The sequence below is a fragment of the Tyto alba genome, unplaced genomic scaffold, assembly GCF_018691265.1.
Source record: "Tyto alba isolate M040663 unplaced genomic scaffold, T.alba_DEE_v4.0 Super-Scaffold_7, whole genome shotgun sequence".
In the NCBI taxonomy this organism is placed as follows: Eukaryota; Metazoa; Chordata; class Aves; order Strigiformes; family Tytonidae; genus Tyto; species Tyto alba.
The window spans coordinates 16,836,712-16,860,786 of record NW_024881328.1 but is presented as its reverse complement, the minus strand read 5'-3'; the positions used below and the strand labels follow the sequence as shown (position 1 = coordinate 16,860,786).

General features: G+C 36.5%; 1 protein-coding gene across 5 annotated transcripts in view; it reads left to right on the top strand.

Moving 5' to 3' along the window:
• The window catches only part of MAP3K2 (mitogen-activated protein kinase kinase kinase 2), a 56,645-nt gene extending 32,799 nt beyond the window's left edge, over window positions 1-23,846 (top strand). For 4 of the 5 annotated variants that reach the window (XM_033003904.2, XM_042784068.1, XM_033003906.2 and 1 more), the window contains exons 9-17: window positions 545-624; window positions 2,551-2,618; window positions 6,197-6,292; window positions 8,943-9,149; window positions 10,276-10,424; window positions 12,231-12,362; window positions 13,710-13,839; window positions 14,942-15,119; window positions 16,909-23,846. In XM_033003904.2, coding sequence (XP_032859795.1) covers window positions 545-624; window positions 2,551-2,618; window positions 6,197-6,292; window positions 8,943-9,149; window positions 10,276-10,424; window positions 12,231-12,362; window positions 13,710-13,839; window positions 14,942-15,119; window positions 16,909-17,134 — 1,266 coding nt within the window. In that variant the 3' untranslated portion in view covers window positions 17,135-23,846. The remainder of the gene's footprint in view (window positions 1-544; window positions 625-2,550; window positions 2,619-6,196; window positions 6,293-8,942; window positions 9,150-10,275; window positions 10,425-12,230; window positions 12,363-13,709; window positions 13,840-14,941; window positions 15,120-16,908) is intronic. The other variant, XM_042784069.1, reaches the window with a different exon arrangement.
• Window positions 23,847-24,075: the final 229 nt, after the last annotated feature.

Below are 24,075 nucleotides of genomic sequence, written 5' to 3'. Positions count from 1 at the left end.
TGGCAGATTTCACAGCTCATAATCATCGATTACTAGGTTGTCAGAGGTGCTTTAGGGAAAAAAGTAAAAGTAAAAATATGTCTTTGGTGCTTTTGTAAACTCCAGTTTCCCATGAAAGTTTATTTTATATGAAGCAGAATTTTGCTTTGGGTGAAAAGGGAGAGTATTTATAAATGTTATGCATTCTCCTTCTTTCTCCTTCCATTTTCTCTCCAGTTTTATTTAAAAATCTGCGTAACTTTTTTGGAGTCCTACCTAGAGATAAATGTCTAAAAGCTTTGCTTTACAACTTATGTACAAAGCATGATAGAGGATTAAATACCTTGACTATATTCTAGTTAGATGTGAGAAAAATTAGAGTCCTTTCAGGATTGCAGAATGCAGTACAGGCTCAACTATGTCGGTGAACTATTTCTCTAGTAATTAATATTTCTGGTTTGTTTTTTTTTTTTTATTAGGCATTTCAAAATGGAAATATCCAAGTATTTATTTTTTTAAAAAGCCAAAAACTTGAACTTGTTGGTCTTTCTCTGTTGTTTATTAGATGCTGGATCCACTGTCTTTGAGCAGTCCTGAAAACTCTGGCTCAGGAAGCTGTCCCTCACTTGACAGCCCTTTAGATGGGTAAAAATTACTTGCATTCATTATTTAACTTTATTAGACTGCATAATATATCAGTTGTAACAGAACTCTCCAGCAACAATTATTACTGAACTTCTTCCAGAAATTCCTCCGTAAGTTATAGAACATTTATAAAACTTTAGTGAAACTTACTAATGCATGTAAAATAGAAGTGCATAAAGCAGCTTTCTATTAAAAAAAAAAAAAAAAAAATCATTTGAAACACAAGAATTTAGATTTCAGATCCTACATAAATATACTGAAGATTTTTACTAAATTTTGCCAGTCTTACGTATATATGAAGTGTAATCAGTGGCAGTGAGCCACCCCATCAAATCTACGTTTCTCAGTACTGCTATATGAAGCAAGCTTCCCTTTTCTAAGGTAGAGAGTACCCAATTTAAGAAAGAAGGCCGAATCATTTAAAGACTTCAACAGACTATCCCTTCCTTTTCTTTGCAATTATTGTCCATTCCTCTCCCCTTGTTCCCATTGCAGACTTTCCACTTCTTTTTCTTTGTTTACACCTGACAGTTAGTAAGAGGCAGTGTGTACTGTGGTGAGTCTGGAGATCTGGTTTGATTGACCCGTTAGGAGGTTTAGGTGTTTTGAGGGGGTCACTGTCCACAGTTTCTCAGCCTTCAGGTAAGCCAAACAGAATGTACTCCTGTTTGGTTTATGGTTGCTCAGGCAAGTAACCTTGGGTCTTTTGTGCAGATTGGCTAATGCTTATTTGGAACTGCTATACAAATAATACTTCTAATTAAATATTTAATTGGTAGAAAGGTAAAAAGTTGGAAGTCATTGCCTGTGGCAATTAATCAGAGCTATAGTAGTCCATAGTACTGCTTCATCTGAGAATATGTGATTTGAGGACACAAATACATTTTGTCTAGCAAATATATTTTTTTAGTTAAATAGTGAGTCTCTATTTTGCAAGCAAGAAAACAATAGACATAAGTGTTTTTTGGTTGGAGTGATAGGATATACAGACAGTGTTTAATGTAGCTACATAGGATAGAAACTCTACCAAACTGACAAATTTGTAGTTTTTTGTGGGGCAGGGGTGAGTGGAAGGAGGAGAAACAGAGCAATCTTTATTCGACTTACAATGCTGCTTCTTCAAAACTTCTTTTGCTTGTTTTTCATTTACTTCATTTGTCACCTCTACTTTGTTTTCGCTTTTTTTTTTTTTTTTTTTTTTCCCCCATTCAAATATTTCCTAAAAAGATGTAGGTTTTGTGTCTCCATTTAGCTTCTGTTACCCATTAGAGAAATTCTTATCAGAAAAAGGAGGACATTGTTTTGGTATGTTTATGGAAATATACTGTAATCGGTTGCTCTGGCAATCCCATCCGTTCCTTTTGGTGGCTGGGAGTTACTTACCAACTGTAGGTAAGAAACAATGTGATAATATAAGAACCAAAAAATTTGTCATCATTCAGTAACTCAATAAAATTACTCTCTTAATCCTATGACTTTCATGGAGAGAAGAGGAAATATTTTGAGATGGTGAAAAGTTTTGCATTTCTTTGGTTAAATTTCCTCAAGAGTTTTTGTAGGCTTTGTAAGAGATTTTGCCAGTCTATAAAGTTTTGTGTTTAGCCATAAAGGTGTTAAACATAATGGTGCTCCTTTGTGGCTTTACTTGTAGTAATTCATGTTTTCACTAACATCATTGCTCATTAACACAGTCTGTTTGTTGCTTTCTTACTACATTAACCTCAATAAGCAAGCTTCTCCATTGTTACTGACCTTGAACAATTATTGATACCTATACGATTTGATTTTCAGAATTAGGTTCCACATAACAACTGCAGGAAATTGTATATTTTCATCAGTCATAAAGAATAGTGAGAAAGTAAAGTTAAATGTTTAAGTACTAGATTAACAGCAGTTTTTAGTTGCTGTATGTTTTTACACTTCCAGAGACAACTATCCCAGATCTCGGATGCCAAGAGCACAGAGCTATCCAGATAATCATCAGGAATTCTCAGGTAGGCAGAATCACAGGTCTTGTGGTTTAACACCAGCCAGCAACCAAGCACCACACAGCTGTTCACTCCCTCCTCCCAGTGGGATGGGGAGGAAAATTGGAAAAAAAAAGTAAAACTAGTGGGTTGAGATAAGAATAGTTTAATAACTAAAATAAAATACAATAGTGACAACAGTAATAATTAAAAATAACAGTAATGAAAAAGGATATAGTAAAAAAGACAGAGAGAAATAAAACCCAAGAAAATACAAGTGGTGCACAATGCAGTTGCTCACCACCCGCTGACTAATGCCTGAGCAGCAATCCATCCCCCAGCCAACTCCCCCCCAGTTTCTATATGAGCATTACATTCTATGGTATGGAATATCCCTTGGACAAGTTTGGGTCAGCTCTCATGGCTGTTCTCCCTCCCAGCTTCTTGTACACCTGATTGCTGGCAGAGCATGGGAAACTGAAAAATCCTTAACTTAGGATAAGTGCTACTTAGCAACAACTAAAACATCAGCGTGTTACCAACATTATTCTTACACTGAATCCAAAAATCACAGCACTGTACCAGCTCCTAGAAAGAAAATTAACTATCCCAGCCAAAACCAGAACAACTGGACATGCTAGCTTTCCAGAACTCTTCCTCTTGCAAATAATAGTGCTTAGAAGGAAAGCTCACATTGAGAGGTATTATATTATACAAGCTTAATATGGTAGGAGAAGACAAACCAACAAAATCCAATCCAAATGCACACAGTAAAAGATACAATGAAACCCAAGATCTTCCAAATGTTTTCTCCTAGAGTGTTGTGTGTAACACCACTGTTAGTGTGTGTATATCTGCTCTTCCAAAAAGAACAAATGATGCAGTGGATAGGGGCACACAACAGTTTGTTAAACTGGACTGTAATGTCCCTAAGTTGGCACATAACCTTGGTTAATTTATTTCATGTTGGAATGTTGTGGTTTAACCTCATCTGGCAGGTAAGCGCCACACAGCCACTTGGTCACTTCCCCACAGAGGGGTGGGGGGAGAGAATCAGAAGGGTGAAAGTGAGAAACCTCGTGTGTTGAGATAAAGACCGTTTAATAGGTAAAGCAAAAGCTGCACGTGCAAGCAAAACAAAATGAGGAGTTGATTCACTACTTCCTGTTAGCAGGCAGATGTTTAGCCATTTCTAGGAAAGCAGGACTTCATCCCACCTAGCGGTTACCTGGGAAGATGAATGCCAGAACTCCGAACATCCCCCCTTCCTCCTCCTTTCTCCCAGGTTTTGTTGCTGAGCACAAGCTCGTATGGTATGGGATATTCCTTTGGTTAGCTGTCCCAGCTGTGTCCCTTCCCAACTTCTTGTGCAGCCCCAGCCTACTAGCTGGTGGAGCAGTGGGAAAAACATGTTGAAGTTGTGTAAACGCTTTTCAGCAATAACTAAACCATCCCTATGTTATCAACATTGTTTTGGTCACAAATCCAAAACAGCACCATACCAGCTGTTATGGAGAAAATTAACTCTATTCCAGCCAAAACCAGTACACGGAGCCTTCATTTTCTCCTGTGTGAAATGAGGATCACTTTGAAGTGCTCATGACTTCTGTAACTGAAAGCACTGCAAAGTGCAAGGATGAAGGAGAACTGTGTGCCATGCCTATAAATTAAGTGATCACCACTAATGTTTTCATATGACACTCTGGCTAGAATCCAAATTCTGTTGTTCTTGGTTCAGGATATGAAGTGCAATGGGTAGCACTGAAAGTGCTTTGAGTGTCTCTCATGGGCACGCCTTGCTACAGAATTTTGCTGTTGAACAATAATTAAGCTTCCAGTGAATCTGGGGTGTTTTCTGTTTTTTGGTCTATTATATACTTTAAGGCTTCTTTTTATTTTGTTTATGAAGCTTTATCCAGATGACTGTGTGACTGTGTGTTTTTTCTTTTAAAGATTCTAGAGTCCTTAATGGATTGCACCACTTTTAAATGAAAATAAAGCTATGTATAAGAAGCATTTAGGTGACAGTTATAAATACCCAAAATGTTGGAAATGTCAGAAATCAATTTGGTAATTTTAATCTAGTTAACTTGTGTTTCTTTATTATGGTTACTTTTCTGATAAGATGATCTTGCATTATTTTTTTTCTGTTTTTTGACCCTGTGGGATGCTCTGGTGTTTTAACAATGGGGTAGACAGCAATCGTTCCATATTCAATATTTATTCTCATAATTTGATGTGTAACAAGACCAGAATAATATATCGAGTCAGAAAAAATGTCCGTCTGGCATAGTCTTTTCTCCTGCCACAACCAGTACCAGGCTTCTGTAGAGGAGCATGTAGTATAATTTTCTCAGAATATGTTCCTAGTCATGTATGGCTTAAGGGTTCTGCAAATGCAAGATGCTCCTCTGTGATTTAATGGATTTTTTTTTTTTCCCCCACAATTTTTTCCGGTCCCTATTTCAACTTGTATAAACTTTTTTAGTATCAACAGTATATTGTGACAAGAAGCTGTGCAACTTATTGTTTTATGAAGAATTTTGCCATTTGTGATTTTTCTTTTTTTTTTAAATATATATTTTTTTAACAGACCTCTCTGTTTCCTTTTGAGCTGTTGCTTTTCTGGTCTATAGAGGCCTACATTCCGTGTGCAGAAGCGATTTTGTATTTTTGATCATCTCTCTACTTCTAAATCTTTTCCAGTTTTACTAAATCATTGGAAATGGAGTAGACCAAAACTTTGTCCAGTATATCTTAATGATTTATAGCATTTAATTTGCTGTTCAGTCAATACAGATTGTTCAGCTGCTGCTTTATTGGAACTCTCTTATCACAGCCCTTTACACTAGCCTACACTGAATTTCATCTGAGGAACTTCATCAAGATGAATTTCAACATCCAATCACAGACTCTTAAGGGCTGTTCTGTAATTCTTCTGTTGGCTTTATTTCTCCAGATGATTTTGTCACCTCACTATTCATTGTTCTGTTCAGAGAATTAATGCGTAATTAAACTGCATGAGTTGTAGCCCAGCTTCCCGTGGAACTGTTGGCCATTTACTCCCATCGTCTGTACTTACCTTCAAACCAATTATTTATGCAGAAGGGACTTTTTCCTTTGTCTTATGAATACTTTTCTCCTTTAATTTTTAAAAGAAGACCTATTGGATGTGTTGTAGTAATTCATGCTGTGTTGACTCATTCACCGATTTTTCATATTTATGCATCTTTAAATTTTATTCCTTGTAATAGTTTCTGCCAATTTTCTCAGTGAACTGTAGTTTCCCAGAATTCCTCTAGAAACTATTTTTAAAACTGGAGTAATTAGGCATGCTGCAGTCCTCTGACATTCTTTTAAGCAAGAGGTTACAAACCACTTGAGCTATTGAATTCTTGATCCTTTGGAACTTTTTTCTGAATGTCCTTGTAGTTCTTGTGATTTGTTAGATTTGTGACTTTTGCTCTATAATCTTTTATGTTCTGATGCTTCAATGTGAAACATATCCTGTAATACATTCCCCCATGTTTAAGCTTGCAATAGCAAACAGATTAATATGCTTTTGCCACATAGAAAATTTTGAAATGTATCTTTTTATTTTCTAGTAGAGTATGATATCCCAATATTTGAGAAATTTGGAAAGGGGGGGACTTATCCCCGAAGATACCATATTTCATATCATCAGCAAGATTATAATGACGGTAAGTGTGAATACTGCAAGAGTTGTACTTTATAGAGTTCTACTTTATTAACCTGTTTTTCTCTTTTTAAAAAATGAAGAATAACTATTAGATTGTAGAATCTTAATGAATTAAAATAATGAAGAAATTGAAAGCTTAACTTCTTTTCCCAAACTCATTTGCTAAACTTCGAATGATTGAAAGAGCTGCTGAGCAGTCTTACCAGAATTCATGACTCATATGCACAGCTATGAAAACGTTATCTATCTTTGGCTGTGCACAAGTCATCCAGTGTAAGCTTTTGACCTTTGTGACCCTTTTCTATCCAAGGTAAGTATGTCAGTCAGTTTGTAATTTCTTGTTTTGCTTTAAAAAAAAAATTTTAAAAAAAGTACGAAAATTCAGTGGAGTTCCTATTAACAGTTTCTCAGATTAAAAGAGTAAATAAAATTGAAGAGCAGTCATTTAAACCAAGAATTAACACTTAGCTGATGAAATCACTTGTGGGAATGCATGACAGCACCTGCTGATGTGGCCACAAAGCTGATTTGAACAGTAATAACACTGATGTTATTACGAAGGAAAGTGGAGCAGCTGAAGGATCGTCTAACTTGAGGATGTGTCAAGCACTAGTTGAGAAGTGTTAAGAAGAAACTTCTCCAAAGACCAGATGGTTTCATTTGCAGTATGGAGTGAACAGAGCAATAAACAGCATTCTGTGGCAGAAATCACAGAAATAGCAAATTGAACAACTGCAAGGCAGCTTTGGTGCAGTCCCTTGCTCTAAGGCAAGATTAAAGAGGCAAAGATCTATCACACTGACTTTTAAGTAAACTCTGAATTGACTTTAAGAGAAGACATACTAATTTTCTTTACATAACTAACTTCTAAAACAGCTTAGCTTATAAATTACCTTTCTCTGTCTTCTAAATAATTTTTCCTGCAAATTAAACTATTAACTAGTTACTCCATTTTAACACAGTGAAGAATTGGTCACTGCCCATATATAACACTGCATCACACACATACCTGTTTTCTCTCCTTAAGTTTTCCTCTTTCAAGCTTTAGGCCTTACCTCAGACATTTTTTCAAGCCTTGTATTTTTTTTTCCCTGGTCTCTTCTCCATTCTTGTCGTGGCCAAAACTCGGTATTCTAGCTGAGGCTTTTCTCATGACCACTTTATGGATAACATAGGATATAAACATAACTCGGTATGTAACAGTCATATTAATATGTTCCAGAATGACACTTCATAGTCACCATACTGACTGCAGTTCAGTCTGTGGTCTACTATAGTTCCTGCATCCTTTTCTGCATGAATTTTAACCAACCAATTACTTTACACTTCGTGGTTTCTGCATTTGATTTCTCTTTAAGTATGTATGTTGTACTTCCGTACTGAATTTCATCTTGTTGATTTCTGAATCATCTCCAATCTTACTAATATCGTTGTGAATTTTGAATTTATCTTTAAACGGACTTCCAGCCACACTTAACTTGATGTCATCTGCAATATTTCAGTGTATTATGTTCCATCATACATACACCATCAGTTAAAATAGTGTGTGAAGTGGACTGATGGTAAACTTCTGTGGGTGTCCACTTAAATATCCTCTTATTAGATAAGAAATAGCTGATAACTGCTCTGGATCTGTCTTGGGCATACGTTACTTAGTAAATTGTTCTTTGCAACACCTCACTAGTTACCTTAAGAGAATGTCCTGATGAAATAGGGAAATTGGATAAGCAACATGTGACAAACCAATTATGGATGGTTTATAACCTTATTATCTTCAGTGGTTTTTAAAATTGCTTAATAATTTGTCTGCATATCTGTCTTGGACTTTAAATTGGCCAAACGAGTATATAAATCTGAGTCCACTTTTTCGAAGATATTTTTTCTGCCTTCTTCAGTCCCCTGCCCCTGGGAACAACTCCTCCAGTGTAATACTAATGAATCAGAGACTCCTTCAGCAATTTCTGAGTTTTGTAGGATTAAGCTTCATCAAACTGTGCTGACCTAAAAATGTTCTTGTGTTAGTCATCTGGTTGTAATTAAACTTTTATGAAGATCAATGCCCCTTTTTTAAATTATTCTAATGCTGTAACCATCTCTAAATTATGCATTGTTTGTGATTTTTTTTTTTTTTTTAAATAATAATTTTTTTTGTGGTCTTCCTGTTGATTCCATGTGTAGGTATTTCTTTCCATTCAATTCTTATTAGTTTACAGGATGAAGATGCCAGCCTGGTCACCACTGGAATGTAAACATATCTCACACTCTCTTATCTATCAGAAATTTTATATTTACACTTTAATAGAGGAGTAAAAGTCAAGGCAGGGCATTTTCCTTTCTCCTCTCGCAGCCCTCCCGGTTTCTGAAGCGTGTTGATTACATTTCAGAACATTTCCAGAATTTGGTCCCAATTTTGCTCACTTAAACGTAAATCAGTTTTTGATTCAGTCTAATCCTTACATACATCTGTGATGAATGTTTCTTTTCTTCTAGGCGGAATGTTAAACCAGTAAATTTCACGGTCATTACATCATGTCATATACTGGGGAAGATTGGAACTACATCATGTGGAATTCATGAAGTATTTGCATACACACATTACATAGCAGTATTTTTCGTAGTGTAACATTAGAATTCTTTGTCTCTTGTCGAAGGTCGTAAAACTTTCCCAAGAGCCAGAAGGACTCAGGGGAACAGCTTCCGATCACCAGTTAGTTTCAGCCCCACTGATCACTCGCTCAGCACCAGTAGCGGAAGCAGCGTCTTTACGCCGGAGTATGAAGATAATCGAATGAGGAGGAGGGGAAGTGACATAGACAATCCTACCTTGTCAGTCATGGACATCAGCCCACCCAGTCGCTGTAAGTTAAGGCATTTTGTGAACTTCACTGTCAAACTCTCTTACCTTTCAAGTACATCACGTCAGAACTAAGAGTGTCATCAAAATACATGCAATTGAATAATCTGGTTTTATGTCTCGAATAGGAAAAAGTCAAGACTGTGCTCATCAGTTTTGTCATTGCTTACTGTGCCAACCTTCATGTAGATTTTCACATGGAATGTGCATCTGTGATGATAAAACACTGTAAAAACATTTTTTGATGATTTTTTTAGACTCTTGAGGACCCGAGAAGGGTTTTGTTGGTTGCAGATACTGTTTGTTTTTGCAGATGTTGGTCCAGTTTTCTGATAAATTGTAGACATTATGTGGTACTGGTTTATATCTGTGGTGGCATTTCAGGAACAAATATACTTTGTGATGACTTCAGCAGCTGGTACATTTTTTTCATCATGCCTATGCATTTTAATATACATGTTAATGTATATTAATGTATATTACTATAGACGTGAAGTATATTAAAATATAGATTAATATATTAACTTTAATATATTATATATTTAATATGTATTAATATATTAATTGTATTTCAATATATTCTAATGTAGTTTAATATATATTTTACATTGTGGATATATTTTTAGACATTATGTATTAAATATATAATATATATTGTATGTGTTATATTAAATATACTAGATTATAGATGCATTTATATAAACTAGTATATTTAATAAATTGTATTTATAAAATATCTCCATATTTATAATATGTATATATAGATATATTCTATTTATAAAACATATATTTTTATATGTTGTATATACATTTTAATCATGCCTCAATTTAAAAAAGAATGTGACTGAGTTTAACATGCTTTTTCTGTTTTTCAGATTAGCTGTTGCTAGTTGTTTTAAGTATGTCTATCAGCCACAAATTATTTTGTGAATAAATTTAAGTAGCTCATATTTTTCATCTTACAGGAAGTTTTATTGATCTTTGTAACTTCTGTGGGGAGGTTTAGGACACTTAGTTTCTGTCGTTGAAAAATGTAGTCTTTTAAAAAATTATTTTCTGTGTATTCCAGTTTTTCTCGATCAGCTGAATAACAAGCTCATTTGAAAACCAAAACATACTTATATTTTCAGCACCACGAGCTCCAACTAACTGGAGACTTGGTAAACTGCTGGGTCAAGGTGCATTTGGCAGAGTGTATCTGTGTTATGATGCTGATACCGGAAGAGAACTGGCTGTTAAACAAGTTCAGTTTGATCCCGATAGTCCAGAAACCAGCAAGGTAAGTGATACCAAAGAGAGTTTGTAAAGGGCTTCTGCTGCAGTGGTATGCTCTAGACTAGACTGATGTTCCTTTCCTTGAATAGGATGATGGTTTAAAACATGTTGTGTTTTCATATCCTCCTTAGGAATCCTGTTTTGCTGGTACCTCAGAGAATGTTTAGTTACCGGATTTTAATGTTTCATCTCATTTTTTAATTTTCAGACTTATCCTTACGCAATGAACATAGGTAACTTAATTTGGTGCAGTCTCAGGTTCTAAAATTAAACAATCCGTTATGAAGTGCGCTCTGAAATAGATAATTATTGATACTTACAGAAATTAGATCAAGTTCCAGTTATAAACAGAGAAATCTGTACTAATTTAAGTGTTCTTGATTATTAATTCTTGAGGATGTTTTGTTTGGCTGTGGAAGACAATTTGAGATTTGTAATTTTTTTTTTTTATATTTTGGATAGATTTGATTTTGGTTTTCTTTTTTTTTTTTTGTAAAAAAAAAAGGCATCAGGGCTAGCTACTGTTATTTACTGTATTTCTCTCTGAAGAGCATAAGTTTCATTGTCTAGTTTATCGTATCTCTAAAATGTAACTTGTCCTTCTTTAAATACTGGACACTTGAGGAGAGAAACTATTTAAAAGTAGCACCAACTTCTTTTTCTTTTTTTCAAAACCATACTTGCTGCTTTTTACAGGATGGAAAAAGAATTATTACTTTTCCTACATTAGGACTACGTTCTGCACTGTGGGGAGCAAGGCCGGGGAAACAATGGGTGTAAGCATGATTGCAGAATTGAGTGGCTGCCCGTTATAGTTGTTGCTGCTAGTGATGTAGGATCAAGGAAAAAAGCCAAGAATCATTTGTGCTGTAGACTTCTAGTGTAGTTGTTGTTGCTACTTCTTTAAAATCTAACAGAACAACTGATTATGCTTTGGAAATGTTAAATATAAAATACCGTAGTTCCTCCTGTAGCAACAGTTTTGTGACCTCACTTCCTATAGCATTTTGTCATGTGTGTGTCTCGGTATCAAAAAATCTGTTTTCCTTCTAACCTCAGAACTGCAAGGGTATGAGTAATAGTCTGTGACGAACAAAAAGTAAGTTTGGATCAAAGACTTCTAGGTGAAATTTGGAATCCAGTCAAGTTTGAATTCATGGGTTAGTATTTTCTCAGCATCATAATGGACATTCCGTTTCCAAATATCTGACCTCCTGTTTGCAAAATTTTTAGTATTTCAGATAGCTCTAGAGAAAGCACCACATGTGTCAACTGGTTTTCTTTGTTGTAGTTCATTATCGCAACATTAAGTGGTCCTCAAAGGCTTTTTTAAAGTATAGTCTGTCAACCTGGAAAAGTTAAGAATTAATACTAATTATTCTACTAGAAAGATTTAAAGATTTATTTATTTATTTTTACCCCATTGGAGGCTGGTGACATGCTGTATAATGATTGCTGACTTCATACACATACTGATATCTGCTGTGCTCTAAAACAAACGTAACTACTAAATAAGAGAAACAATGAAATAACAACAAATTCATTGCAAAGTCTCTTTATAGAAAAGCCATGTTGTGTTTGGTTTTTTTGTTTGTTTTTTTTTGTTGTTTTAATTTGCCTCAATCTAATGGTGATATTTTCTTGTTATAAAATGTATAAACTTTACGTAAACTACAAGAATATTTTGTAACTTAGTTTGTATAATCCTTCAATATGTACATACTGATGTGCTTTAAAAAAATCCAAATCCAAACCATGTTTTTTTAGTACATCAAGTATGGTAAATCTTGTCTGTTTTTTTTCCTTTTAGGAAGTAAATGCACTTGAATGTGAGATTCAGTTGCTGAAAAACCTGCTGCATGAAAGAATTGTTCAGTATTATGGCTTCTTGAGAGATCCGCCGGAAAGAACACTCTCTATATTCATGGAATACATGCCTGGGGTAAGCAAGAAAGCCAGACCACTTCAACCATCGTTTCTATGCTTGTGTGATGAGCATCCACGAAGACAGCTTTTGCAGAAGTGCACACACATATTAAAGAAATGTCCAAGTCAAAAACAGTTGCCAAAGATGGGTACTGACAAGTGCTTGTAGCAGCCCATCTTGTCCATTACTTGATTGGGTTTTCAGAATTATAGTGGTTTGTTCTTTGTGTTTGGTTTTGCCATAAGAAGTGCCTGGAAATGTCTTTGAAAAAACAATATTATCATTAGTAAACTCTTGAATCTTCCTGAATTGTTAAGTTTCTTTTTGCTGCACTTCAGCTTGTGCTGTTGCGTAGTCACCATTTCAAGTGCTCAATTATTTCAGGAAAACAAAAAGTAGCTAAGATGGATGTGGGAATAGGTGTGTACAGAACATATTCTGGGTGCTTGTTTTTTATGTGGCACTTAGGTACATGCTGAACTGTTCTTCTACTGTTTTGCTAAGAAATATTACAAGGTCAGAAAACTGTAGATTTTCATTTTCTCACCAAGTGGGGTCAGCAGAGCTAAATAAAATGTGCTCATATGAAAACACGGGCTTTGTATTTCTGAATAGTTACAGCATTCTACTTTACTGTGACACTACACAGAAGAAAGGCAGTGTGGGGGGGAGGGGTTTGCTGGCAGTGGTTGGTTTTCTGTTTGGTTTCGTTTGTTGTTTTTTTTAGGTAAGTTCTGGGCTTTGTTTTGGGGGGCTGCTTGAATTTTTTCTGATATTTGGAGGACAGTGTCACAGAAGTAATCTTGGCAGTTTGTGTGACAAAGCCAGGTTATATAAAAATACTTACAAACCCATTAATTTTTAATTTAATGTTATTTTAAGCCAAGGCTTGCTTACCTCTTAATTTTTACATAAAGCACCATCCTCCAGCATGTGGTGGGTTTTTTTTTTTGACAGCCTCTTTTTTCCTGAGTATAATCTAACCAGGATAAATGGCACATGTTTTTCCAACTTGAGTATCACTATTTACCTATCAAAAAAGCTGATAGTGTATTTGAATGACAGTACTGCTGTTGTCTTTTTCCGTACTTCACGCTGGAACTAGACAGCTGCTTGACAGTTTTAAGGTTAATAGCTGAACGTTTCAGTATATGACTTCTCTGTCCAGCATCTTTTTTGTCCAAGTTTGTATTTTTCTCAGTTGGGGTAAAATTATATCTGTGCTTTTAAGTTGATCTGGAGAAGTATTGCAACTTTAAATGTGTACGTTTCAGGCATAAATTTCATTGACATTCAACTGTAGTATTAGCCCACTTGTGATTCTGAAAATATTACAGTGCTTATACTTCTTGTTTGCCATAGGGTTCCATCAAAGACCAACTGAAATCATATGGAGCGCTCACAGAGAATGTGACTCGCAAATATACGCGGCAGATTTTGGAAGGAGTTCACTATTTGCACAGTAATATGATTGTCCATCGAGATATTAAAGGTAATGATAGTTCTGTGCACAGCTTAGTGCTGTTTACTACAGATTCTTTTCCAGTCTCGTGTGAAGCGCTAAAATGTAATTAAGTTTGAAATGCCAAAATACCGACTTAAAATCAATAAGACTGCTTTCCATCATTTATTCTTGTCACTGTTCTAACCTGAGGGGGAAAAAATAAGCATCTTTGGTGTTCTAGCTGACTTCTGACAATGTTTCTGTAGTTTCTGCCTGCAAAACAGTCATGATAAATTTTTCTGGTTTTTAGTACTAATAGTTTTGAATACATCAAAGGATGATGTCATTACAAATAGATAGAATGTGCAGAGGGGAAAGCATGACTTGAGAGTTTATTTTTACAGAGTTTTATTTCATCAGTTATAGAAACTACCTAGCACTTCACTGGTACAAGAAATGACTGGCAGAGGTGACTTGCCTGATCAAATGCCTTGGACTTCTTCCATTTTGCTGCCAGGAAATGTGTGGAAACAGGGATATTTACTGTTTGCAGATAGATACAGGTGACTCCCAAGTGCTGCATAAGCAAGTTATAAATATGTAAGAAGCTGGCGATGTGCAAAATAGGTGTACTGAACACAATGCTGTTGTATTCCCTAAGACTTTTACAATTTTTCTGTTGCTTTGTATCAATACTGTGTTGTTCCAAAAAAAGTTGAGGTGTCACAGTCAATTTGTACATGCTTATGCAGATAAGCATTTTGAACAAATCTGTAACACAGTTTGAAATTTTGCTTTAAAGTCTTTTTTGCTTTTAGTCTTTAAACACCTTTTCAGCTGTGTGGAAACTCCTTTCACATTTATTTTTACTTCCATTACATGGCATATTCCTTATTTCATCAGGAAGGCTTTACAAAGTGACTAGCACTTCCTGGAAAAGACCTAGGATGCAAACCAGTGTGTTACAATTTGTTATTTTCTGAATCTCAGAATAGAGTGATAGGAATGAGCAGAGTAGGTAAATTCTCTGGCTTGAAATACTAGGCTGATCTTGCATTGTATCACCAAATCCAAGCTTTTGTTACCATTTTCCACACCAAAAAGTTAACAGGACGTTCATGAATGTAACACTGTGCTCCCTTCCTTCCAGGAGCAAATATTCTGCGGGATTCAGCAGGCAACGTGAAGCTCGGTGACTTTGGTGCCAGCAAACGACTGCAGACTATCTGTCTCTCTGGTACAGGAATGAAGTCTGTCACAGGAACTCCGTACTGGATGAGTCCAGAAGTTATTAGTGGAGAAGGATATGGCAGAAAAGCAGACATCTGGTATGTTAAAAAAAAAAAAAAAAAAATCTTCTCTACTGACAGGTGTCATTTCAGAACGGGTTCTTTTCCAACAGAGTACAGGTGTTCGTTATCTGAAGTTGGAGCTTTTCATTCTGGAGTTTATGCTGAACAAGGTGGCAACTGTGAGCACTGACAGTCATATGTGGAGAGTATAACAACTGAAATTTGGGAATTTTTCATTTGGCAATTCTTCAGCCCATTGATTTAGGGATCATAAGAAAATCCATTGAACCAAAGTTGCGTGAGGTTAGGATTACCAGACCGTTTGTAAATCCTGGAGAGGGACTGGGTGAAAGCAACATGTGAAGCTTTGAAGCATCAGTTAAGTCAATGTCCTGTAATGAAACTTTATCACTGAAATACTTTTGATGCAAGGCAGAAAACAAAATGCTGGTCCTTTAAAGATGAGCACATAAGAATTAACTAACCAGATTTAAATGGGAGGTATCAAAAAATAATTTTAAGTTGTTATTAAATATTTGAGAATTAAGAGGGAAAGGTAATTTTCAAAAATATATGTTTGTGATACATTGTGGAGCACTGCACTGTCTAACATAGCTCCAGTCCAATGGACAGATTATTTTAGCAATTAGACTCCTTGCACTACAGATGATCTGTGAACACACAGAATAATGAGTAGGCAACAGTAGATATGCAGGAGTAGTAACACTTCGTGTGTGTAAATAGGAACCACATAATATCCAACCAATGGCCGTACTTTTAATGTCAGGGAGATTAATTTAGCCTACTTCAGATCACTTAGTAATTACTTTGCTATGCTTGAATAATAGAACAACATTTTATATTTCAGGCAGTTGACATGTTCAACTCTGAAGTATTTTTACCAAGGTCTCTTTGATGGAGAAAATCCTGGTTAAAACTAAGAAAAAATACTGAAGTTGGATCTCTGTCATTCAGTAAATCCTTACTGTGTGAAGAAATGTACCCCTAACCGTAAAACTTCTTGCAAGCATCTTGAAAAGCCATAAAGCTTCTTGAAAATTAGGAAATTATTTCAGCCTATCCATTTTGCAGTATCATTTGCTTGCTATTGGAAGAGGCTGATCTTGAAGGACTTCTGGAACAGAGTTTTTCTGGCCATATGCATGCCCTTCTGCCTTCCTAAAGCCTTTAAACATAAGCTTTGCATACAAAGATTGTTTAGGGTCTTAAAACTTTGTTTGGCAGTCAAAGTATATTTTTAGTGTCCTTAGCTAACTGAAGAACATACCACCGAAGTACGGCTTTAAACTTCTTAACTTCCATGTCATGTTTGTGGGTTGTTCATCGGCGAAAACTTGTGCCTTTCTAATGAGCTAGCAAAATACACCGTGTATGCTGACGTAAAGCGTTCTTGCTGCTTTGCATTTCCATTGGGCCTTACTGAGCAAGAAAGCTTTGGTGTGCTGTCAAGTGCTGCAGGTGTCTGACGAGCTGGGGTGCAAGGGTTGCGCAGCGCTCGTGGCCTGCGCCGGCCTGCTGAGCACTGAACAGCAGCCGGGCATGGCCGAGAGAAACCCCCGCTTGGCTCTTCCCTGAGGTAGTCGCTCTTGTCCCAGGGAAGTAATAAAGATGTAGGTGGTGGTTTGTGTAACTTAGAGATACAGTGCATAGCTGTACGTGCAGGGGTTTTTTGTACCAGTGAAGTTGCTCTGTGAAGCGGACGTTGCTTATTTGTGATATTTCAGCAGCTCTCTGCTATTTCTTGTTTTCCTAGGAGGGCATGACTCTGTTGTAACCTGCTGTCTCACTTCTGCCTCTGTTTCAGGAGCGTAGGTTGTACAGTGGTAGAAATGCTCACTGAGAAGCCCCCGTGGGCAGAGTTCGAAGCAATGGCTGCCATCTTTAAAATTGCCACTCAGCCAACCAACCCCCAGCTACCACCTCATGTCTCCGACCATGCTCGGGATTTCTTGAAACGGATTTTTATCGAGGCCAAGCTGCGACCATTTGCAGATGAACTGCTAAGACACACGTTTGCACACTATCACTAACAGCCTGCCTCAACTCAGCTTGCATCTACTGCATTTATTTTCTATTTGACTGCACTTTTATTTTTATTTTTTATGAAAAAAAAGAGAAAAAAGACAAGAGAGAGAATATTCTCTTGAATCTTTGTTTCACTTAGATTGTAAACAATCTAAATTTTGTATCTAAAATGAGAATCTTCTCTCCCCCTCTCCCACCAGGACTAGAACTTTTTGTTTCTATAATGTACTGATGTGGTTCACGTAGATAAAGCACTTTAGTACATATTTGTTCCTTATTTAAAGTGGAAAAAAAAAAAAAAAAAGACAAATGCTTGGACAGTCAGGAACTGTGTGACTTTTTCTGACACCGCTGACTGACTCAGGGTGCAAGGAAAAACAGACATGCAGCTAAAGGACAAGAAGGTTACTTCTCTGTGATTCTTCTTTGTATTGTAGGTACTTGCAGCAGAGAGTTCTAAGTTCTTATTATATTTTAACATTTTAATCAGTTTCTGGATTTTACAGTTTAAGCTGGAACATGCAGTTATGAGAGTTAAAGCTGGAAGAACTTGGAACTCTTTGTACAGCAGCATGTCTAACTGGTACTTCTAAGTGACCAAAACAAAATAACAAAAAAGAACTCAACACTGATGTACTAGCTAAAGACTTTGGTGTAGAACTATTGTATTATCTTAACAGGAAAACAATTACAGGTAAACAGATTACAGACCCAGACTCCTAGGAACTCCTATACTGCAAGGGAACAATTTCTGTAATAGACAAGGGTCAGCTGTTGGATGTAAGTCGTTAGGAGAATGCCTCCTGCTGTATCTGCCAAAGAGAACCTCTGTTGCATAAGCTTGGAGGGTGATGGTTGTCTTAGGTAAGAAAAAATAGTGCTGTTGAGAGTCAGTTCTCCACCACAATCCCATGAACATGGTGGGGAGTGGGAAGGGGAGTGACTAATCCTTGTGCAGTATACGAGTTACTTAATTCAGAATGCGCTGTAAGAAATAATGTTTTCAATGCTGTCAAGAGGCGCTAGGATGGAATGTATGTCAACATCAAGTGCCTGATTAATATAAAATTCTTCCCATTATGCACTAAAAAAAAAGTTGTTTTAATAATACAATTCAGTCATGTAGGATGTGTTGAAAATTCCTGAAATAAACATTTTTTTAACACCAGGAATAAGTCACTGAGAAAGAAGACTCCAGTTATCAATGCTACCTTATTAAAAATATGAATCCATATGAACAAGGAGGCACAGCACAAAAGATTGTATAAAGAATAGGCCAAAAGTGCAAAGAGAGCCAGCAGTTAAATAATGTTAGCATGATTACTCCAGCCTGATAATCTGGACGATTGGTGTTTATCAGGTTTCCAACTGTCATAAAATGTACGTTAATCACTTTTTCCATTTCTGAAAGAGTATAATAAAAGAACAAAAGTAAAACTCTGAAATGCTGCTTCTCAATAGAGAAGTCCAGATACTGATCAGGTGTAGTGAATAACTGACTTGTCGCTACAGAGGAGTCAGACTCTCGTATTTTTGTAGAAGAATACAACATAAATAATTTAAAAGGGCATTTGGAAATAAACTATTGGACTACAGAACTGAAATAACGTTTACTGGTTTGGGTGATTCATTGCTTGCCTTTGTTGTTTTGTGAAGGCAGAGCGGGCTGGTACTGAGAACCTTGTCCACTCTGACAAGGCTCTACCTGTTTTGCATCTTCAGAGGACTGCCAGAATTATGAAGTGCATGGAGATAAAACAAGGAGCTTGCCCATTCCCATGGTAGTTTACTCACAAGATTTCTGAATTTATTCTGCTAACTTTCAAATTTTCTATCAGAGTTTGAGTAGGAGTATGGATCTGTCTTAATCACTTTACCTGTAGTGGAGTAAGAATGATTTCTTTGAGGCCATCTCTCCTGAGACAGACTGGTGGCTTCTTTGGTTTATGTGAGTGGTTTACCTAGCTTATAATTTTCTCGGTCAGGGTACACAACTGTGCAAGGTTTTCTGAGCATGGGAAGAACTAGTCAGGCCAAGGAAGGTTTAGAAGGCTGAAAGGAAAGTCAGCTTGCTTCTCTGTCACTAGATAAAAGCTATGAAAGCAGCCTTTAAGAAGAATTGGTATGTAAACTGCTGTAAAGGACCTTTGCTTTATAAGCAAAATTTAGTGACAGCAGGGATGGGAAGTTCAATGTAGAGCCTAATAGTTTATGTAGGTAATTTAAAGATCATATAATTGAAATTATTGATTTCAAGCAGATTAAGAAGGTACCAAAACCAACATAAAAATGTATATAAAAAATCAGTAGTGGACAGTGATATCTGAAAAGGTAAGGAAATTTTATATTACCAAAAAAGGACTTTAAAGGGAAAATGTAGCCAGGTTTATCTGTAGCATTTGTAACATTTAAATATACTATTCTAAAAAGAAATTGCACTCTCTGAAGCTTGAAAACTTTCAGAATCTAGTTTTCGTATGATGTGTCTCTTTCGTGAGACAGTGCTGGCTCATGTTTATTGCAATATCACTTCCTCATTGTGATTTTTAATTACTGAATAATTGATTTTGCTGCTTTTATGCCTTTTCTAAAAATGGCATTCAGTCATGACAACAGTAAGCATTTTGGAGCCAGGAAAAAAATGATTTGCAGAATGCATTTTCCTTAATTTCTTTGACATACCAGAAAGCTGACAACATAAAGACAGTGCTTCTTAAATGAAGGTGACATTTGCCAGTTCCAGTGATTCTAGTAAAATTTGACTAACTTAACCAAGATTAGGGTTGAGCTGTTTTTTTTACCCTATGGAGAATTTGTCTTCTGACTTAAGCAACTTATGATAAATTAAATGGTTATTAACATAAAAGTGTTGAGCTAGAAATAATTATGAATTGAAATCAGACTTTTACCAAAAGGTGAGCTAATATTTATCCCCTATTGGGGTAATGTAGTAAAACAAGCTGCATTAAGTAACATAGCACCTCTGTACACAGTGTCCGTAAAACACTTATATTGACTACTGGCGTGATAACGAACAAATTCTAGTTCTAGAATTTGAGAGGGCACATGGAATTTCATGCTTAAATGTCCATTGGAGGAGGGTTGCAGAGCCAAGATCCCTGCTCACGGCTTCTAAGATCTTACTAACAAAGATACCAGCATTCAGAATCGTTACTTATTCTTAATTGTTCAATCTAATCACTAGAAAATGCCAATGAAAACAGTACTGTTTTGCTTTTCTGTAAATGCCATGATGAAGCTCTGATCTCAGAAAATAAGGATCAAGGTTCACAGTGAGTATGCATATTTTCAAAGGACTTATTATTCTGTTTGCTGCACATATTAACTAACCAAAGTCAAGCTACTTCTCTAGTCTGGGTTTAATGGTGTAACGAACAGTCCTGTTAGAGCGTGACTGAAACTTTCAGTCACGTTAGAGCACGTTGTTTATTTTTTAATTTGGGTGGTAGAAATATCCATGCAAGAGCTTAAAAAGGTATGGATCTAGTAACTGCAAAGTTAAATCTGCATAGACTTTTTTTCTTGACAGTTTGTAGTCTTAAAATTTTAATCTGATTTGCAATTCGATTTGTAGCTAAACAGTCCTTAGTATAACAAAATTAAAAGTTTGTTTTGTTTGTTATTTTTCTTTTTTTTAGCTAGTGCCTTTTTATCTGTATGCCTTAATTTTGTTCATATTTGAACACCATATTGAAATACATCATACAGTTCCATGTTGCCAATATACTCTTGGAGTGTGGGTTTTTTCAAAGTGCCCAAACCAGACCTCACCTAACCGCACTGAAAAGCGTGTGTTAGTTCTAATCTGTTGCAGACATTTAAACTGAGATTTTTTTAAAAGTGGGGTTTGGAGCACTTCCTGAAGGTTTCCTGTGCTAATACAAGTTTTGTATTTGCATTTTGGAGATTGTACACTGATGCGCATTCCAGGAAAATGACTCTTCTGCGCTCACAGAAATACTGTTAGAGTCAAGATTTCGCTTCCTCGCTCTGGGTACTGGACTCTGGGTTTACTGTAGAGGCAGCAGCAGAGTTCTTAATGGACTTGAAATCATAGTTGGTACATTTGTAAACGTGGTACTGTATTAAAAGCTATTTCCTTTCAGTCCACGGGAATCCGAGGTGTCTAAGCAAATCAGGAGGTTTGTCAGTGAAGCTAACATCGTGCCCCTTTAATTATTTCCTGTGGCTTTTGGATAACCCTACTCCTGCCGTTGTCTTGACTGAAAGCCTTGTAGCACCTGTAGGTACAGCGCAGTACAGCAAGCCATTCTTTTGGGCTACGTAGAGCAATGTCTAACTGCAGCTTCAGAGACTTGAGCAAATTGGTCAGATCTACAGTCATTTATAACCAATTTCTCACTTTTTAAATCTCGAAAGTCTTTGTCACACATATAGAAAAGCGTAATTTATGTGCCTGAATGTTAAGTCCCTATGGTGTTTCTGGAAAAGCAAAAGTATTACTGCCAGTATAATTTTTTCTTGCTGGTAACTTGCTGTCTTGTGTTAATGACAAGTCTGCAGTGTAAAATCACATACAATTACCAAAGCTTTTCTATCCCCATATCCATATAGCCAAAAGTGATGTTTCATGGATTAGTACTGTTACTTATAGATACATATATATCCATCAGTAAGCTGTTGCTAACTGAGTAAAGCAGATACTAGTAAAAAGTGATAGACACCGCCCATATTTAAGAGATGTGGGTGTTTATAGTTGCTGTTTCGATGTGCAAAATTTATGCCAGCATTAAAATTAAGAATTTGCTTTTAAAAACTCTTTTCTAACCTAATCTTATCGTTGTCATTCTAAAAACATTGCGTAAGCTCGGTGACTAAACCTGGTGACTCTGATAGCCAGGTTTGAGCTTTGGGACATCTAAGGAATGCCACGAAGACAGGTAGAGAACTGCTGTGTGCTCTGTAGTGAGAACGTTTCAAAGCTGAGTCGGCTCGCTGTGAGGGGCAGACGTCCCCCCAGTCCCAGGGGTGTCGCTGCCTCCGGGAGCGGCCGCAAGCGCACGCCGAAGGGAGCCAGCGGGATTGCTGCCAGCCCAGGGTCTCGCAGTCAAAATCCTGGATCAGAAACGAAGCAGCTCCTTTCCCTTTTTATTTCCCCCACTTGGCCCGCATGGTTTGTTTTACTTTCTAGTTGGCGTAACTTAAATACTTTGTAGGTGGTGGCCACTGATGGCTTCTCAGTAAGGTGTGAGTTCACGTACAGCTTTACACCAGGGCCCTGCCACTTCGGGGCAGGACGCTGCATCTCCCCGCTTGCTGGAGCCCCCCCTGGTTTTTCTCTAGCAATACATACACGTACGTGTTTGAGGGTTAGGTGGGACGGAGGAAATGAAATTACTCACGTTTCAAAGCACCAATGCTCGCAGTCACGCTTTGGCTAGGTCTTGGTTTTCATAGATTTATTTCAAAAGGAGAGGAACTGGATTAAAGCACACGAAAATTGTATCTCATGGTTCAGCCCTTACACTGAGTCCACCGATGAGGATTAGAGGTCAGGGTCTGTTGTCGAGAGATAAGGAAAAGGACACTTGAACTCCGGAGTGGATATTCATGGGAAGTATTTCAGAGGTGTGTTGTGTCTTTTACGCCCAAACTAGACCATCCTTTTCCCCAGAGGTTATATAATGTGGATTTAAAAACAAGGATTGCATTTTCTCTTCTGAACAGGCATTAGGCTGTCGGTTCCCTAGTGTTTGTTTCTCGTTAATACCAGTAAAAAAAGGTGGTGTCTACTTAAAATCGGAACGGTATATTAAAGCATAGTGTCTGTCATCTCAGACCTCCCAGGAGTCGTATCATGGAATATCCCTGTAAATACACGGAGGAGACTTAGATGAATTGGAACGTAGGCTTTTAGTTTTCATGAGCTATGAATAAAAATTTGTAAATTTACTCTTGATCTAATGTACATTTTTATGTAGTCATTAAATTCTCTATTTAATCTATCAGTTTCTCACTGTAAATGTTTTTACTCTCAGTTGAATGCTGGGCACAGTTTGTAATGTATGTACACAAAGGTGTTTTTTTCTATCAACGTTGACTTTTTTGCACATTTTGGAAATATTTAATTTGTACACTGATTTAATACTCTGACCAATTGTTGATGGATGTATGAGAATCACGTGTGTGTGCAATGTACTACTGTCTGGATGTATGGTTTTTTTTATTACTTTTGAGATGTTGCTACCAGTAACTGCACTGCTGTTGCTGCTTTACATGGAATATCTTGTGTATGAAGAAAAAAAAAAAAAAAAAGATAAAAACAATTTCAAAATTAGCGTATGGTTATTTTGGTCGAGGAACTCAGGAGTTGAGCGTTGCTTACTAGTTCCGTTTGTCTAACAACCTTCCAAACTTAAACAAACAAACAAAACCCCCTTGTAATTCTGTGTATGCATTGAATGTGTGTGTGTATATATCCAGTAATCTTATTTCACAATTTAATTTTTACATTTTTAAGAACTTGTTTTTTAAGGGTACTATGTTTAGTTAGAATAATTAAATATATAAAAGATTTGAGAGATGATTTACTAGATAAATATATTTTCAGCTGGCTGATGTTCAAAATATTTTTTTAATTTTTGTTTTTAACCATTCAAAATGTATTTGTATTTCCAAAATCAGACACGAATTGTACTTAGAAATATATTAAAACACTCTGTAGGGACAACAGTGTGATTTCTCTTTTAAGAGTTTTGTACTTTAGAACAATGCGGAACGTCAGTCTCGTGCTTGAGTTTCCCGTTGGCTTGCCTTTTTTTTTTTTTTTATTTCTTTAAAATGTGCGGAAGCCTGTATTTAATTATTATTTAAAAAAAAAAAAAAAAAAAAAAAAGAAAAAAATAGTTCTCTGCCCTTCTCTTTCCGCGGGGGTGCGCGGCGGTTTCAGAGTCCCACTCCCCGC